The 20,489-nt window shown below is 36.1% G+C and overlaps 1 protein-coding gene across 4 annotated transcripts in view; it reads right to left on the bottom strand.

The window, feature by feature from the left end:
• Positions 1-20,489, bottom strand: part of CNTN4 (contactin 4) — a 957,860-nt gene that overhangs the window by 295,781 nt on the left and 641,590 nt on the right. For all 4 annotated transcript variants that reach the window (XM_059937717.1, XM_059937718.1, XM_059937716.1 and 1 more), the window contains 2 exons: positions 16,583-16,709; positions 9,473-9,648 (listed from right to left, as the gene is read on the bottom strand). In XM_059937717.1, coding sequence (XP_059793700.1) covers positions 9,473-9,648; positions 16,583-16,709 — 303 coding nt within the window. The remainder of the gene's footprint in view (positions 1-9,472; positions 9,649-16,582; positions 16,710-20,489) is intronic.

Below are 20,489 nucleotides of genomic sequence, written 5' to 3'. Positions count from 1 at the left end.
AGACTTTCGAGTGCCAGACAAAAAGGTCAAATTCAGGGAAAATGACCTAGAAAAAAGAAGTCCAGAGAGAGGGTCTCGGGGCCAAAAAACAACTCAGAATCACTTCAAATCATTACACTATGGAGAAAGGGCCAACTCCACCTATTTTAGAGAAAGCCTATACCGGACTATTCCAAGAGATGGGCAGAAACGTGCTGGCGAAAAGAAAAGCTTACTCTGAACTTCTGCAGAGTACTATCTTTTTCCAGTATTTCATCAAATCATACTACACAAAGATTAAAACCCCTTTTATGCTCCCCAGAGGAAAATACAAAGCGTGACACAAAACTTGCCCAGATTATTCCACATTTAATCAAGGCCGTCCCTCTCAGTACTTTGCTTCCTAATACAGTTCAGTTACAAAAGTACCTGACCTCGGTCTCACTCCTAGGTGGTTTTATTTTTTCCTTGATGAAGGTGGTCAGGAAAGAAAAGAACTGTGCATATGTTGGTCTACTAGTTTCCTACCGTGGCCATAAACAAGTTACCACAAATTTGGTGGCTTTAAACAAAAGAAACCTATTCTCTCGCATTCTGAAAGCTATTAGTCTGAAATCAAGGTGTCGGCAGGGCTGTGTTCACTGCGAAGGCTCTATGGGAGAATCCTCCCTGGGCTCTTCCAGCTTACGATGGCCGTTGGCAATCCTTGGTACCCCTTGGCTTCTTCTCTCCAACCTCTGCCTCCATGGTCACAGTGCCTTCTCCTCTGTGTGTCTTCTCCTCTTTTGTCTCTTGAAAGGTCCTTGCTAACCACGATACCACCAACACCTGGGCAAGGACCTTGCCATGGGATTTAGGGTCCAAATGCTTAACTCTGGATATCTCGAGATCTTTCATTTAATTACATCTCTAAAGACCCGTTTTTCCAATTTGTTCCACAACTGCGTTTTCACTCATCATTCGTTGCCTCTTGGTATAATGCAATTTTCCAAAGCGTTTTCCATTTTTGCCAACAAAGTCTTCCCGTTGACAGGTTCTAGGTGGTTGTATCTTGTGGTAAATTATGATTCTAACCACTACAGGTGGTCAATTGGAGTCTGAATTTGAACCATAATCTCTCACATAAAAACTCTTGAAAAGAATGAGATACGATGAGTGTTCTCTAGGTTGATACCTTCTCCCATTCAAAAACTGCTCCCTCTTTCAACTAACTGGCGACACCTAACTGATGGTAGACCAAAACTTCAAACTTACAGCGCAGTGATGGTCAGACTTGATCCTCACTGTCTAAAAACTAAACTTGAAAAACAATCAAACAAAATTATTTTAATATTTAGTGACTGAATTATTCAAAACAATAAAACAAAAAGGGATGACATTTTAGTAACATTACTTAAAAAAAAAAGATACGAAGTGTTAATTGTTTTTAACTTGGTGATTTCTTTTAAAGCCCTGACTCATCAAGCCTGTATGAATACCTATCTGGTCCTGGTTGCCAATTTTAATGTGTACTGTATTCTTAGAATGCTCCTGAATTTTAAAAAATTCTCTATACTTCATTGATTTAGTCATGAACTGCTCTTTGTCAGACCCTAAACTGGACTGTGGCATGACTGAAGGAAATATACCTAATAAATGAATAGCTACAACTAACTAGCATCTGTACATTAACAGGTTTTGTGGAAGAGACAGAAAAAAAAATACAAGTGAGAATAATGCTGTGTACTTGTGAATTTCAATTCTTTGTACCACATCTCACAACCGCCCACATCACTAAGAACCAACAGCACACCTATGTACTAACTAGTTCTGCATTATGAAATTTTCAACAGACACCAATTGTCACCAGCATTCTTTTTAGTACTATGGTAAGTGGCAGACAATACCTACTAAAAACATTATTTCAGAAACTCAGCAAGTTTTGGTTTGAATTCTTCTAACTATTCAAATGAGAAAATTTTAATTCTTTTATGGAGGATCAAAGCCCTCCATTGATAAATGTTAGCAGCTTTGCAATTCAAATACTTCTTAGTTGATCACGTTTTAATTGATCTAAATATCCACAAATTATTTATCCAAACAGTCATCCATCAACATTTTATTGCTCAGAAACATAAGTCTGCCTATTTAGGCAGCCTTCCTAATTAAAGATCAGTCAAGTCAGTCCTGAGTTTGGCCATCTATCAAACTCCCAGTTATTGCTCTGATTGCACATTTTATTCTTTGGCTATGAAAGATAAACTAACTAAACATTAAAAGCAATGAAATTTGAAATTTACTGTGAATAACTGCAATGATCAAGACTCAAAAACCAGGTTGCCAAAAGCCCCAGCTGGAGTACAGTAAAACATTCAAAATTTAATATATTAATCTTTATTACCATCATCACCACAATTGTCAGAGGGTACCTAAGTTAAGGAGAACTCAGACAAGGATTACTTTAGTACCCATAAGAAACATCTTTTTCAACGATGTTATCTGATCAGCTACTGTTCATCAATGTGATATTTTCACCATAAAAATTGTTGACTGCACATAACTGATAAACCAAAATTAATCTCAAAATGGATTGGTTTATTGAGTTCTTTATATATATATATATAGAGAGAGAGAGAGAGAGAGAGAGAGAGGGAGAGAGAGAGAGGGAGAGAGAGAGAGGTCACAGAAGGCCAATATGGGGTGGTTTTTGCACCTAAGGCTCCCTTTCATTTACCATCTCCATCCTTCTTCTTTTTTCTTCCTTTTCCTCTTCTATTCCCTTCCTCTTAGTACAAGCTCAGGAGGTAAATATGCAGGGTTTGAATAGAGTGTACCGATCTAGTTTCTTTTCCCACCTCATGCGAGGTACCAACAGAGATAAGCATATCCATCGCTTCCTTCAAAAGAACACCACCTTGCCCACAGCCAAGACCATGCCAGTTTCCCTCCAGCAGGCAGGAGACTTGATTTTGTTAAGCGATTTAATTTTACCGTAAGCAATTTGGAGGTACTTATGTATGAATTATAGTCATCCCCAGCAGGAGATGAGTAGTATTAAGTCTTCTGTTTTGAAGATCTGAACTGTTATAAAACAGCTGAACTTCTTCCAGGAAGAAGGCCCCAAACAATGTTTATGAAGCAATCAGTTTGACAGGCTAAAATCTGGAGTTATTGGATTAGTCTCTTGGAAGCTCTTCTTAACAATCTACATTTAAAGTACATCTTTTTCACATGTGGGGGAGGAATAATACAGGAGTAAAAAAACTTATAATAACATGTCACTTACTGCTTGGGGATATAAAGTTTGCCAACTCAAAGTTATTTATCATAAAATATCAATATTCAGAATGTTTTACAACCTACTAGCAATAAACTGGAAATCTGCATATTAACTTTTAGAGCAGAAATATTGTTATTAATTATTCTCATTATGGAACCTGAAACCAATTATATTAAAATTAGAGCCACAAATGTATGCATAATTGTGGTATACAACATTATGGTTTTAGATATTAACAGCAAATCAACATTATGACAGCATCAGGAAGCCTACAACTAAAAAATTAAAAACAAACTAATGATGGATGTACTATATGAAAGGTTGTAAACACATTGAAAAATCCAAGTTTGTGTCTACAAAAGAAACATTTTATTAATCACCCAAATCTATAGTTCGAATATGAATTCTATGAGGAAGGTGTAGTTTTAGCTGTCATGAGGGAACTATGCATGTCAAATGCCATGTAATGAGCATGTGCTCAAAAGTCAGGTAGCCAGATTCCTATGCTGGGTCCTCTCCCTTCCACTGCACCCTTCGTGAAAATTATCTCATTTCACTAATCTGCAGATTCTTTACCTATGAAGAAAAATAATGCCTATACTTCCTTGGGTTATGTTGAGACCTAAATGGGATAATGCTTCCAAAGTGCTTAGCCTAATCTCCGACGTAGAGCAATCAAAACATAATAAAAATTATAACAATAGCTAACATTTATTAACCCCTAATGTGTGCCAGACAATGATCTAGGAATTTTAGGCAATATTAATTTATGTGATCTTCACAATAAAGGAGGTAGAGTTATTAACCCTATTTTATGGATAGAGAAACTGAGGCAGAGAGAAGGACCTTGTCCCAGGTCACAGGGTTACAGGATAAATTGAATTTCAACCCAGGGAATCTAACTCCAGGGCTTGTGCTCTTACCCCCTATACCTAAGTGGTTAATAAAGGTTAGTTATTATTCTTATTTTAAAAAGACAGAAAAAGGAGGGGAAAAGAGGGGAAGAGAAGAAAAGACAGAAGGAAAATACAGAAGCAGCTTTTTCATCATTTTCTCATGCTAGGAATTATTCTGGGCTTTTGCATATGCTTTATAATTTAATCTTCATAACACCCTAAGGGAGAAGTATGGTTATCTCTAGGGCTCTGATGAGATATCTCAGTTCTAGCAACATTCTAAGACACATAAAGTGGAATAAGCAATGGACAACATTCTATTCTATCTAAACTTAGGCAATATAGTATCTCAGTTTCTCAAGCCCACATTCACAAATTTTTAAAATAGTGACGGGTATTTTATACGCGTGTAAGTGTAGATTACAACTTACTTAAAAAAATCCACATCTATATGTCAGTGAACAAAATTGCCCTGTTGCCTAATTGTGTAAGGTGATTCTCAAGCAGATTTGGATTGGGATGCTTGGCTGGGAAGTGGGTAGGTAGTGTGACAGAGCTGTAGCACTTCATTCTGTATAGACACAGCCTCTGGAAAAATCCCCACCATGAAGCAGTGAAAGTAATGAACTGAAATTCCTTCTACTCCTGGCCTTATATTCTGATTCAGGTACCTACGTAAGAGTTAAAGAACATTCAACTTGCTTTACCCCTTGTGAGAAGGGGAGGTTAAAGGAAAGCTATTCCTAAACACTTCATTGAAGCTATATATACTCTCACGCCAGGTTTTCAGGATAAAAGTAAACTTTGATGGCATATTTTAACATATGATGCCCCAACACATACCCTTATCTGGAAGTAGGATGTCAGTCGTCTTCTACACAAACTCAAGGTGGAAATACTTGCATCTACCTCCAAAGCACTCCCAAAGGACTGCCAGAAAGTCCTTAAATGCAGTGGTTCAACTCATACCCCAAACATGGCCTGATGACTTTAACATCCAATCCTTATAACTTATTCATTTATTCAACAACTATTATTGCAAGTTTACTAAATGCCAGGCACTGGGTAGACCCTGGTAAATCAATCAATCAAGTCTGCTAGTCCAAGGTGAAACAGTAGGACTAGAGGGTAGAAGGGGCATTGGTAGTCTACTCTTAGCAACAGGCTAAGTGACAGAAAGAGAAGTGATTGACCCTGGCTTAATATTGCAAGGGGACTGAAAACACAATGTGCTCCAAATTACATTACAATATTCTATGCTCATGAAAATGTCCATACCTCATCAAGAGTGACTTCAATTATGCTATGCCTGTTTAATCAAGGAAAGTTTTCTGTCCCAAGAAAAGCGGGGTTTCTTAGAGGCATCATCGCCATTAATTAGATTTTTTGCTTATGTGAATTAATTCATTTTTTAAATACTAAATACAAGAGATTATCAAATTCTGTCTACAAAAGCAGTATGAAAATATTTTTAAAATAAATCATAAATAATGTCTACCTTATAAAATTGTCCTGTGGATAAAATTACAGAAGGTATGTAAATGAGATTTGAAGGTGTAACATGTTAGATAAAGATGAAGGGATTTTTTTTTTCTTATAAGTCAAAGTGACTCTAACGTAGACACAAATCAAGGTACCCTGGATTAGGAGTTGAAGCTGCCATTCCTTGGTTCTCACTTATTAATTATGTAAATAACAAGTAATTCAGTTACTTCAATCTTCAATCTAATTTTTTTTTTAAAGATACAGGCCAGGAAACCTTTAAGGTCCGTTTTAGACATAAAATCATATGATTAAAAATGAAGAAATATTCTTACTTGCGTATTATAGTGCAGTAAGTACGGTGAAAAGGCAACATTTTTTTCCCTCAATGATTATGAAAATGCTTGGGAGAAAGCAATTACTCGGTAACATTTAAAAGATGTCATTTTCATGCTCCACCTTACATCACTGAAGAAAAATATTTTATTCTAACCAATTAAAAATGATTTTTGAATAGAGGCAATGTCTTTTATTTTTTTTTTTAATTTAAAAAGGATAGAAAAGAAAGGTCTAGAAACTATATGTTAACGATCAAAATGCTAGACTCCGGAAAATGACTAGAATAGAAAGGGTGCGGGTTTACTAAAAAAAATACATCCTCCCCCAAAATAACTTTATACATATATTTTCTTTGTTGTGTCACTGAATAGGCAATTAATAAAGGAATTTGTTTATTCCTACATATAAATTATTCTAGACTCTGGAGATATAAGGATGGACGATAGTCTCACCTCTGTTAGAACTTAGATTCTATCATAGAAGTCAAATAATGAGAAAAAAGAAATACACAAAATCATTCCAGATCATAGTGAGTCCTAATGTTTGAAAACGATGTTGTTATGTAGAAAAGTAGAGGGCAACAGAAAGGTAGGCAGAAGACAGGAGAAGAAATGGAAGGAATTGCTTCTTAGGTTAGACATGGTGATATGGAAACTTTCTGTTAGGAGGTCACACCTAAATTGAGAACTAAGGATCATAGGAAGTGAGCATGTGAAAGATCAGGAGAAAAGCAAATAAGGCAGAGGGAGTGAAAGTATCAAGGACTGGCGCAAAAGATAGTTTGTAATTTTTGAGAAATGAAAACAAGACCATGGTAGTGAATCTGAGATTTAGTCTAAGTGCAGTAGAAGGCATAAAGTGGGGAAGTGGAATGATCTCATTTACATGTTTAAAAGATTACTCTGGATGTTTTATGATAAATGGTTAAGGAAGATCTAGACAAGATTCACAGAGACCAGGTACAAGCGGATGTTGTAGAAATTGTACATCTTGATTTCAGCAAGGCGTTTGGCAAAGAGTCTCATTATTCTAAGAACAAGTAGGAGAAACTGGGATTCAAGTATAGTATGTATGGGTAAATTTGTAGCTAACTGAACATGAGTAGGTGAAGGATATTGATTTATAAATTTAATCTCATTTTATTGGACATTCTCTACTGGCAGGCTGCCCTGTCCCGGTCAACATTTTGTATCAATTATTTGAATGGACACACGCTTATCACATTTTCTGCTGACACTGAAGTAAAAGGATAATCAATATGTCAGATTTAAAAAAAAGATTTAAAACAATTTCAACTGTGATGGAACAAAGGGTCACAACTCAGAAGGTGAATTTAATAGGAGTAAATATAAAATTCTGGATTTAGGTAATAAAATAACACAATTGGGTAGCTCTGGATTAATAGCCATTCATGAAAAATCAATCCTCTAATTTTATATGAAAAAAGTTGAAATATGAGACCTGGGGTTTAAAAAAAAAGTGAATATCAATGTCAGCCCCATTCATCAAAAGAGAAGCTCACATCATGGGATACTACTGTTCCCACTGTCCTCTGCAAGGTCAAGGCACAGGCATAGAGTTGGGTACATTTCTATAGGGTCAGAGTTTAATAGATAATTGAATAAAACTGTGTTGTGAAGAAGATGGTTGTGGATTGAGTACCTGGAGAAGAAAAGAATTATGGGACAAGGGACATGAACATATTTTCACGTGTCTGAACCTAACCAGATCATAGAGTAAGCACTGGGAGTGAAGGTGATAGAGATTTAGATACTTAGCTCAATTTTAAGGAAGAGATATTGTTCTTGTTTTTGTGTTTTTGAACAACTACAGCAATCACGGGTCAGGATGCTTTGTGATGAAAAGGTGAGCTCTCTACCTTCAGAATTTTTCAAGCTGAATGCTTATCAGCTGACGATTCTGAGGGTGGCAGGATGTTAGGCACAAGAAGTGGGATAAGCAGGGTGGATTCCAAACTCAGGCACCTCAACCACAAAACGAGTGGTAGAGCTTTTACTTTGGCTAAACTATTGTATTTAAATGGCTATCCCTGCATATGAGATTCTATCTTTCCAATATTTTTAGTAGTAGAAATGCCTGGACTTCTACAAAAGGAGAGCCTTAAGAGTTAGTAATTTGTTTTTTAAATGTCATAAATTAGAAAAGCAAAAGGTTGTTAACGCTATGTTAATCTCTTTTCTGTTGCTGTTATTGTTACTGTTTTTAAAAAAATTTCCTACGCTGTGAAATCCAAAAATCGATGAAGTACAAGAGTAATTGAATACAGAGATTTCCCTACTCTGAGAGTCTATGATTATTTTCTAAAATGAATCCAACAAAATCTATTTGTTAAAAATATAGATACCACATTTGTGTTAAACCAAAAGAAATAAACACTTTGGTTCTGTAGCACTCAATCAGACATATCCTCCTATTTTTTCTCTCACCTTAGATTATTTGGAAGACTACTGCAGAAGACATTCACAAAGAAAATAAGCCTGGTATCCCATATATACCTAATACTTAGAAAAGTCATTTCTCAACTAATAAAAATGCCACCAAACAGCAATAAGAAATTAAGTACTGAATATTAGGTATATTTGATATTGAGTTTCTGGAGAGGATTTTGTTAATGAGAATATCCTACAGTGTTACTGCCAACAGACTTTGTAATTAGGAAAGCTTTGACATTCATGCACTGCTATATGAGTTGGGATTTTACACGAGGAAATATATAATCATAGGCAAATACATAAACCCTTAAAAATACAGCTGAACATCAATCCTCCAAGGTGTCTATACTCAAATGTGTACTCACTGCTCTTGCCTGTGGATTTTATTTTCAACTTGCTATTTCTAAATTCCACTATCTTTCACATGCTCATGAACTTTCATTAGCTGGTAGTCTTAAGAGATAGCAATTTGTTTTTTAAATGTTCTAAACCAGAAATATAAAAGGTAAAGCTTTGATTGCCTCTACTTTTTGTTTTCTGTAGTTGCTTTTAAAATTTTCCTTTTCCTTCAAATAAGAAAAAGTATTAGAGAATTATAGGATTAAGAGACTACCAAGCTTTTTTCTTTTCCAACTGTGAGCTTTATGGCTAAATCGCTTGTCACATTGACTATTAACTTACTGGCAATTCAACTGCTTGCTTATACACACTCGCTTTAAAATGTGTGTGGGTGTATGTGCGTGTAATTTGTTGTACATGTAAACTTATATGTATGTAAATTTGAGTGTATGTGAATTTATGTGTATAGAGCATCATATAACCAAATTATCATACAGTCAAACTATCTCAACCCTTATAAAAGCAGAAGAATACATCTTCCCATTCAGATTTACAGTTTACCCTACAATGAAAGATATTTTGCAAATATGAAAAAAGGGTAAAGAAGATCAACATGACAAATTAAAATCTGTTTGGTTTTTTAAGATAAACTGTTTTAAAGGCTGATTGGTACAAGGCACAAAAACTCAAAGTCACATTTGGAGCAGGATATAATTGCTACTTACAAGCAAACTGAAGCTTTGCTTCTCTGCTAACAATTGTTCCAAACGAGTTTGTTGCTCTGCACTGGTACGTTCCAGCATCTTGGGTTTTATTGGGGTTATTGATCAACAAGCTGCCTTCAACAACACTGTAGCGGAAATCCATACCAATGTCAACATCTGTTCCATTTAACTTCCACCTATAGTATAAAAATGCCAGTAGATAAAGCCTTGTAATATTAATCAATACTTCTGAGTTGTCTAAAATATATAAAAAGTATGAATTGCATGAAATATCACCTGTGACTGGTTTTTAACCATGGTAAAAAAAAAAAAATTAGAAAAGCTCTACCCAGCAATGGTGTCAACATAGATGCATAGACGTGCTTTAAAAGAGCATGTCCTTTTGAAGTAAACGAGATATTAAAATTTTAACACCTGTTTTTGTGACTACTTACAAAGCTACAGACACTTCCCTTTTTTTTTTTTTTGGAAAATTCCCATAGCATCTTGTACAACTTTCTTCAAATAGCACTCCTCAGTAAAAGTCCTTTTTCTGGTTTGCCGTCATTCTTTAAATGGGTCTATACAGATGACAGAATACACCATTTTCCGGTAGATTGCTTGAGTATTTGATGAAATTGCAGAGTTGCTTTGATTTGGTCCTTAATATGACTGAAATGGTTGACTACAAAGCAGAGGAATTCTATTGATCTAGAGTTGTCTTAGGAACCAAACTAGCCTTCACCAGGGATCACTTTGAAGATCTCCTTAGCTACAGGCACTCAAACATCAATCAACCAGCCCAATAAACTGTAGATCAGGCCATTAGGTAACAGACACAAAGAGGGTTTTCTTGCTTTTCTGTTTGTTTACGTGGATCATCTGTGTATCTGAGTATAGGGCCTGGCCCAATAAATTAGTTTTAGTGGGACTCACACATTTAAACAGCAAAGCTTCGGTAACAAGATCTCCTTTTTTTTTTTTTTAAACAGCCAATAACATTCCAGAGAGACCTTACCTTAACCAAACTGCCTTTCAGTAAGTTGTTTTAATACGTACAAACTTTTGAACTAATACAAAACAATCATTATCTTTTTTTCTCTTCCTTCCCCACAATCCTACATAAAACATCAGGTAATGAATATAGCATAGTCGGAGTATCTGAATTATCAACCGTCTCCTAGTAGCGTCACACTGGGAGGCCAAAAATAAGGCAACACTAGACCATAAAGGAAATTGATCGTAAGCAATAACGGGAGTAAAGAATGAGAAACAGTGATCTTATTTCCTTCAAACGGTAAAAAAACACTATTTAAATGTGTGTGTGTACATACATACTCATTGTGTATCCTCTTATAACATTCTGGGGCACTAAGGCTGGTATGCATAATGTAAAAGGATTTAAATGAAAAAAATGAAGGCCAGTTAGTTTCAAGATTTTGGATACTGGGTATCATCAAAAACATGTTTAAAGAATGAGTGCTTTCTTTCCACCAAGACGTCTCTCACACTTCAAAGTCAACCTTAAACTACACCTCTTCTAATGAAGTCTTCCTCAATATTCCTAGTCAAGATAAATCAAAGCTTCCCCCAAGCTCCTACAGAATTCTCCTTACTTGTCTAGGTGGGAATTCTGCCTTCACCATAGATAATTTGCCTATATCACTTTCGTAGTCTCCCTTTAGTAACCTAGAACTTGACACTCAGTGTGCTCAATAAAGGCTTGTGGTATTTCACTAAATATTTTACTTCTTGGCTGGATATTTTAGCTTTGAGCATACACAATTTAAGAAGCATCCTAGCCCACCACAGCACAGCAGTGTACGTTTGTTCACGTCTATGTCTTTGAAAGGTGAAAATATGGAAATATGAGGCGTGGGAAAGGTGGGCCAGATCAGGAAATGGGACATAGTTCTTTATGTGTTTTTTTATAAGAAGATGGGTATTAGAAACTGACATTGTTCTTAAGCTTGACAGTAATTCTCTCTGTGTTCTGACACAGACAAGAAAGTAATAAGCAATAAAAAGAGAACGACTGGGTTACATCCTAGCAGGTCTATATGCTCATGAATCTCCAGGGCTGACTGCTTGCCCTAGACATTTTTTTGAGTCAGCTGGTCACATCTCTGTCATAACTCTCACTTCAAATGAGAGTCGAGCAATTTAATATGACAAGTGTAAGAACTCAAAGAGGAAATTGCAATCTAATGTGAGCTGCAAGCAGAGGCGGAATTTAGGAATGGGACCACGTGAGCCTTTTTAGAAAAGTCTTCGTAGGGATAATGAGAACACCTCTGTGGGTCTGTCTACACTCGTCATCTCAACCAGAATGCTCTGCAGAAAGTCCATTAATCTACTTTATTACCCGCTTTTACATACAAATAGCACAGGAAAACGGAATATTTAGAAAATAAGGCGCTTGTTGTGAAACGCAGTTGGGTCTCCATTACACAGCACTATACCAAGTTTTATTGCGATGCAGTCACTGTTCATTCCAACTGAATGTGGACTGCGTTGAATTCCTTATTCCACACTGAAACAGTCTTGAAAACATTCACAATTCATTTTCAATGTTTGAGGAGTCTTTTAAGAACTGGTAATATAGAGGCGATGCTCATTTGACACAAAGAGATTCTCCCAAGGGCCAGGACATGGGTGAGTCTTGTAAGCTGATTTCCGAATTATTCAGGGAATCACAACCCCATTCTCTCCAGAGAGTGAGGTTGTGCACAACCAAACACTGACACTGTGAAGCTCTGTAAGGTATCATTTTTCAGACCTTGCTGGGAAGCTGTCTATAGGATGTGTTGTAGCAAAACCCTCTCTTTGTTCACTGTTTCAGCTTGGCACCGAAGAAGGGGCAGGACCTTTCTGACCTGAAATTTGTTGTCTGCAAACCAAGCTGAATACAAACTTCACAGCAGAAGTATTTCCACCAAGTACTTGACCATTCTTTCCATCGGGAAATGGAGGCTAAGAGCCATAAGTAATGTCACATGTCCTTCAGGAACTTTAACACAAGGAAAGTGGGCACAAGTCAAAACTTCTTAAGTTTTTCTGGGTCTGGGTCAATCCTTTCAAAATTGAGAGGCAGGAAACAATGAAAAGAGAAGGCTCCCTTCAGGGAACAAACACAAAGAAGAGAGGTCAGTCGGGGCATCTGAGGGAAAACCTAATGGCGAAGATCCCTATGAAGAACTCACCTTGAATTTCTCCTAGGGGTTCCTCCCCTCAAAGTCAGCCTGAAGACTGAAAAAGTTCAGCCAGAAAGATGTTTGAAAATACCTGATCTCTCCATTCTTTCTCTTGTTCTTTCCTTCTACAAAAGGGAGTTTTTAGCTCCCAGGTGCCAATCAGCTATTTCGTCACAGAGAAACTACCAGAAGTATAAAGGAAAGTGAAGTACACTGCTACCAACTGCTAGTGCATTTGATTAAAAGTTTTCTTCTCAGCTTTTCCTTGCAATCTTTAAAAACATAATAGGTTTCTGTTCCTCTGCTTGTTTTAAATAACAAAGCAAGCCCCTATATCTAGAAACAATGTTACAAAAGCAATGTTAATTAAAGGTCAGAGTTTGGGGAAAAACAAAGCAGCAACCTGCCAAATTCTGCTGCAAAATTCGTTCTCATTTATGACTAACATCTGAACTTATACTTGGCAATGTACTAAAAACTGGGGCCATTTAACTCATCATTTATGTATGTAGGAACCTTTGCCTCTTGCGTTTATTTTACTACATAAAGCATTTAAAAATGTTTGATTTAGCCTTGAATTCAACATATTATAGGGAGAATAACTACATATTCTGATTTACCCAGGACATTGCTGGGTTTACACCTGTCCTCCTGGAATAATTATTAACAGTGGCCTTTTGCTCTCAGAAGTGTCCTGGTTTGGATGATAAATTACATGTTCACCCTAATTATATGGTCCATTAGAGAGTTGGTTTTTTTTTTTCTTTCTGGAATGTACTTCCTTTTTTTATCCCTATGACAAAAGGTCACTAGCCCTCCAAATTCACTTAAATATCTCCTTTTCTGTGAAACCTTCTCTGATACCTTCCCTCTCTATCCTGAAGCAGACTTTCTTTCCTCCAGAATGCCCTAGAACTTGGACATCCTTTAGTCACACTTCCAGCATAGCCCTGTACTTCCACCTCCAGGCACTGACCCCCAAAGCACACTATTTGAATATGTAGTTTATTAATCTTTGAATACCTCAAACCTAGCATGGAACATTGCAGCTGCTTTAATGCAGTGGTTTAAACATCTTTCCTAGAGGATGTATTTTTCAGAATCCTAATATATACCCTAGTTCAAAGCAGAGCTACCATGATGGAATCTTGGTTAGAAACTCTACAATAACTCACCCCAGGTAATTCCTGAGCCAACTCCTTGGACCCTGGAATTCACAGTTTGAAAAACACTGGGGTGGTCTGATGAATAATGCTATGTTTGATGAATGAATGGGCACACAAACTAAATTCTAAAACAATTTCCACTACGTTAATACCACCATCCTGTATGGGATGTCCCTTGCCCCCTGCCAGTTTGAAAACTATCAATACCTACCTCAGTTCAAATTCCACTTCTGTGCCCCCCGGGTGACTCCAATTTCTTCCTCCCCTAAACTATGACACATGTGCCATATACTCTTTTGGTTTTTACATACTACTACATATTGGTTATTAGCTTAAGGTTTTCATCGTTAAATCTGAATAGAGGTAAAATAATATTTATGAGATGTATGTAAATTATATAAAGAATCCCGAGACAATAAAGATCTGTGTTTAAGAAAAGGAATATTATTACTCTTGAAGTCTCCTATTTCCATTTTGATTCCAATCACTCCTATCTCAATGGTTAATTATAATCTTGAATTTTGGCTTTTTCATTCCTTTGATTTTATGATTTTATCATGTATGTTAGTATCCTTAAACAACTACTCCATCTTACCTGCCTTTGAACTTAGTAAATACGGGATTATAAACTTTGCATTCTTCTATGACTTGCTTTGTTTACTCAAAGTTACGTTCCTGTGATCCATCATGTTTTTGTAGCTATAATTCATTGATTTTCACTGTTGCATGGGGTTACCGTGTATGAATATGCCAGGTTATATTTATGTATATTATTTTTATTACGTTAAATTTGCTCTTCTAAATTTCTGTCAATTTGGTGGGTTTGAAAGAGTGTGTCGTTTTAGTTTTAATTTGTATATTTTAATATACACTGATAATCTCTTTATATGATTAATGGATATTTGATATTCTTTTCTAAGAAGTATCAGATAAAGTCTTTTGGTAATGTTTTTATTAGGTTACTTGTTTTTTACTTTTTGATTTGTGGAAATTCTTTAAATAGTTTACATATTAATCCTTTGCAAATAATATGTATTAAACATATCTTCTCCCAGTTGGAAGCTTATAATTTTACCCATCCCAGTATATTCTGCTAAACAGAAATTCTTTATTTTAGTGAAGTTAAATATTTTCTTCTATGATTTGTGCTTATTTGTCATTATTGAAAAGTTTTTTCTTCCCTACAAAGTCATAAATATGTATGCCTATTTCCTTTTAAAAGTTGTGTAAATTTCCCATGTTGGTTTTCTATTCACTTGGATTTGATCTTTGTGTACCCTGTGAGGTAGGGATCCAACTTTATTTCATTTTTTTTAATCACATGGATAATCCACCGTGCAGTATATATCTTCTCAATTTATTTCTAATATTGTCATGACTTTTAACTTTTCTTTTTTAATCTTCACAATACAGTATTGTTTTTATTATTTTTATTGTTTAGTGCAATTGATTTTTACGTGGAAATACTAACCTTTACCATTTGTGTCACTTATCATTCCTTCCTATATCTAAGACAGTATACCTGGGATCATTTTTATTCTGCTTAAAGTATATCTTTCAGCATTTTCTTTTGTAAGGATCTGCTGGAGTCAAACTTCAGTTTCTGTCTGCCTGAAAACACATTTACTTTCTTCTCCTTTTTAAAAAGTACTTCTGCTATACAAAAATTTGACAGCTAATTTCTCTCAGCACATTGAAGATTCTGTCTTCTGTCTTGATATTTTTGTTGCTATTGAGAAGTCAGCTGTTGGTTTAATTGTCACCTCTTTGAAGGTTAGCTGTATTACAACTTTGGCCTATTTTTATGATCATTTCTTAGGGTTGGTGTTTTGCTGTCTCTCCATGGTAATTCTAGACAGGGCTTTATTTTTATTTGCACTGCTTGAAATTCACTGGCCTTACTTAATCTGTAGCTTTGAATGTTTAATTAGCTTTGGGAAATTCTTAGCCTTCTCTTTAAATATTGCCTCTGCCTCATTTTTTTTTTTCCTTTCCTTATGGAACTCTGATTAGATATGTGTAAACGTTTTCTCTTAATCTCCTTTTTCTCTGCCTCTCTCTCTCATATTTGGATAAAGAGAAACACCTCTTTATCCATTTCTGCTGCTTTTAGAGGATTTCTTCAGATATATCTTGCACTTTACTAATTCTCCTTTCAGCTGTGTCTCATCTGTTATTAAAACCACTTAACACCAAGGTTTGAAACAGGCAATTATTTTTGCTTTTCAGTCCTTTGGGAGGTTACTTCTTATTACATTCACAGTAAGAATGTAGCCCTTGGGTCCCAGGTCTATTATGGAAGGTGTTCACATGTTAGACTCTCCTTCTGGTTGAGTCAAGGCTTTGTCTTGTGACCCCAGTCCCCTGTGAAACTGCAAAATCCAAAGCTGCAGTTCACATAGTCCTTCAAGGTGAAAATTGCTTTCAGTGTTCAGTTTTCTTCTCTGGGTTCAAAACCCACTTACTAAATATTTCTTTCTTTCCTGCCAGTTTATTGATGCATTTTTAAAAAGGTGTTTTAAAAAAGTATGTTGTGAAGTAATGTTAAGGCATTCAGTGAGATGGTCAATCAGGATATTTAATTCCTGGTACTGCCAGAAACAGAAGCTGGGTACTAAACTTTTCATGAACACGAGCATCTCTTTAGCATCTCAGGATAGCCAATGATGCCAATCTAAAAGCTCTTTATGTAATCAGCACTCCATAAGTATTTGTCGATTTTAATAATAGAAAGTATATGCGTGAGAACACAAGCTTTTAAGTCAACAAACCTGATATGAGGTTTTGGATTCCCTTTAACTTCACAACTGAGCTTCACTTTTTTCTCCTCAGAGTCCAAAGGGAACATTACATGACTTGGTTCTTGAATGAAAATTGGGCCATGCAGTGTGTAGTCATCTGAAATCAGAAGAGAAAATGTCCAAAAATGAACATCTTCCAAATAGGGACAATGACAGGAAATAACAACAAAATGAAAACAAAAGAGGCAAACTAACAAAAAAAATAGTAATACACAACAGATTCGTTCCAGCCTCTGCATGAAATTTCCCACTGAAGAATAATCTTTGGAATTATGAAGTGGAGATATGGACTCTCCTATTTCATACTGATGACTTATTTTTACCAACAACTTCCAGATACCGAATGGCTTGGCTTTCCCTTTTCTCTCCTCCACTTCTTATTGTTCCACCTGTCTTTAGCCCAGCCTTTTACTTTGTTCACATTTTGTGCCTCCTACATGCCTTTTGTGCTGCTGACATCCTGGAAGACTGTCTAATGTCACAAAGTTAGAATGTCTCTGCTCTGTAATGGGATACTATAGTTGGAAGCAAGCAATGATGATTTCGTAAATACATTACTAAGGAGAAGCAGCAGTGTACTGCTAAAATATGTACAAAACTTTCTTAAATTGGATATGTAGGTAAATAAAGAATAACCTAGAGTTCATGATTCTCAAATTATGTGTGGTAAATTAACAGTTTGTTTTTTTCAACCTGTTATGGACCCATAGATGGATACTTGTGTAAGTATCGCACAGCTGGGACTGACTAAGCTCATGAGTTCAGTAATACCCAGACTGGTCTATACCAAGTTCAAAGAGGTATGAGTTTCTAAATTCTTTCTCTCAGTAACAGAAACTAAATGCATAAAACTTATTTTGTCATGGAGCAGCAACAAAGCTCAAAGAATGGAATAATCCACAAACTAGATTTGAAGTAGCAGTGTAGAGTACACATGCTTCTATAGTAAACACAGAATAAATACTGGTCAAAAGGCACCTCACCACCCATACCATGAAGGTGGTTTTCATTCTTTACAATCTAGTCCCTTTTTTCCTAGAAGCCTTTTCTAGACCCTCAGGTCTTCCTTTAACCACATGATTCATAAATTATATCCATATTTCTCTGTGGACACATCTTTTTCTATTAAATGCATTTGTGCCTTTCTTTCCCCTTCTTTGGACTGTAAGCTCGAAAGCATGACTGTATCTTACCCATTTTTTTTTTTTTTTATTTTTCGTAAATTTATTCAGCGTATATTTATTGAGAACCTACCAAGTGCTAGGTGTGTTCCAAGTGTTTACAAAATTTCAGGGATCTTAACAAGAAACAAAAAAGCCCTTTGCCTCCATTTTTGCATGTCTTGTAGTACTAACTACAGTAGTTTATACATCAAAGATGGTCAATAAGGATTTGTTCTATTTGAGGTGTTTTTTCACTTTTTAATGTATTCAGTCAGCTGATTTAGGCACTGCCTAACAAATTTTGAGACAGAGGGCCAGTGTCTATGATGTAAAGTGATACTGAGTAGCGCCCTGTAGCTGACAATCCATTTCCCCCTTACATGTGATTATTTTGATGGCTGTGAATTTTGACTGGTATCCTGGAAAACCTTCATAACCGGCTTTTTGTTGATAGGTGATAGGATGAGACTGAACTCATTCAGGTGTATCAGGACTGAGGAAAAAGAAGAAAGCCGATTTGGGGATCTAGGTGAAACATGGTAAAGTAATTTCTTTTAAGGTTTTTAATCCGGGCTTTAAAAACTCCGCATGTTGAGGTTGGGAAAGAAGAAAAATTAAGGACACAAGAAAATCAAACAGAAGTTTAGAGGAATGGGGACAGCCAATGACCTTGTGGAGAGAATAAGCAGGATATGGGTTCAGAAAGACTAGGAACTGAGATTCAATGCCTTGTGTCAGCTACAAACTCCATGACCTATGGAGAATCACCTAGTCTCTCTATGCCCCAATTTTCTCATCTATAAAATAACAGCGTTGGACTCACTCAGTGGTTCTACATTGGTTAAGGGTGAAAAAGAAGCCATGAAAACTTTCCCATAAACGCACATGCACATACACATGATATTTACATTCAAAAGTGTCATGAATTATATTACCACCACCACCCTCTCTCCTCAGTCCATGTATACAATCTCAGGCGAATGAGAGAGTTAAACAAAGAAAACAGGATTTACCAAAGAACACAGAATAAAAGCACGGAGTAAAAGTACACAAAAGTATTTTTTTAAACACTGGTCTCTTAAAGCTAGATATTTCAAAATCTGCGTATTTACAATTCAGATTTTCAATGACAGTTATTTTCAAAACAAATTTAGATACTGGTCAACAGTTAGCTCAATTCAGTCTTGAAGAATTAGGTGAATTTTTAGCATATTTAGTTAAGTGACAAACATTACTCATCAAGATCACTAACACAGCAGCAAGTTTGGTAGATTTTTCTTTAAGAGAGAAATATATTTCTATTGTTGTCTCAATTTCAAAATTATGTGTGTATATATATAATATCAATCATCTCAGTTCATTGGTGTTCCCTGATTTGAATTTCATACAGAAATACACAGTCTATTACTAGTAATTCCAAATAAGAATAAAACATAATAATGATTATCCAGGATGCAGCTGAGAGACTTTGGATTAACATCTGTACTATTTCTCAATGTATCCATGCCATATTTAAATAACAAAAAGGATATTTTTTCTGTGTATTTTGTAACAAGAATTGATAATAATGATGCTTTTGCATTTGCTATAAATGACACATTTCATCTAAAGTTTTTATCTTCTCTTGGTTAACCAAGCTCACTGCCTAGAAATTAACATTAGCATAAAGGGACCAGCATTTCAGTTCTCATCTAAGGAAATCCACAGTCTTTCAAGCATGAACTATTTGGTTTCACAAAGATGGAGGGAGAGATTTTAGAAAGTTGCTATCCAGGTGTAGAAAACAGATATCCGAACTTTAATACCTTTAAGACCAGGGTTACCGATATTTTAAGAAAAATGAGTTAAAGAGTTGCTTTATTTCCCCCAAACCTTGAGGTGCCTGGGTTAAACAGCCCTGAGAGTGACATTCTCAAATGCAACATGGAGCAAGGCACCACTAAGTTTGTTCTATCCGTGTGTAGGAGCCACAAAGTGACTTTCAAGTGGCTTGAAGGTATACACAAAACACTTTGCATGTGCTATTTTCAAAGCTGAGAAGATTAACTTCACCCTTTCCTTTATCTCAGTAAGTTGTCCTATGTAACTAGTGGAGTGGCCGTGATTTTTCAGCCTGTGAGGTAAAGGAGCATCTCAGAAAGCAACAGAGGAAAGGATTAATAAGCCAATACACCTCAATGTTGGTCTGTGGACCACCTGCATTGTAATTATGGCATGCTTATTTTTTTAAACCCCAGTCCAGACTGACTACACCAGAAAAATCTGGGATCCATGAATCTGCCTTTCAACCTGGTTCTCTGAGGGATTCTTTTGTACACTGAAATTTGAGAAGTACTAACACAGACCCTTCTGATCCTAGCTCTCCATTTCCTAAGAGCAGAACATCAACCAACGCTGGCTTTAGACCCACCCTTATACTTTCTCTCTTAAGCCAAGTTTAACCAACGAATTCTTGTTTGAAAACATTTAGAGAAGGAATTTTAGCACATATTTGGACTAACAGTTGAGAGGTTAGGAAGCCAGGAAGAGGAAACTATAAAACTAACCCACACAAAGAAAATGGATGGACCTGTCAAAGTCTGGGACTAAAGTTGTATAAAATAGCCCTTAGAACACTCATAGTTCAACTCAAGAAGCTAATTGTGAGAACCCCCAGGGCTGCACCACGTTGACAAAGAACAGGCATCCTCAGGGAGACGCACTAGTCCACTTCC

Source organism: Balaenoptera ricei, chromosome 11, assembly GCF_028023285.1.
Source record: "Balaenoptera ricei isolate mBalRic1 chromosome 11, mBalRic1.hap2, whole genome shotgun sequence".
Classification (NCBI taxonomy): domain Eukaryota; kingdom Metazoa; phylum Chordata; class Mammalia; order Artiodactyla; family Balaenopteridae; genus Balaenoptera; species Balaenoptera ricei.
Note: the sequence above shows the minus strand (reverse complement) of the source record. Positions and strands in the feature narration are given on the sequence as shown.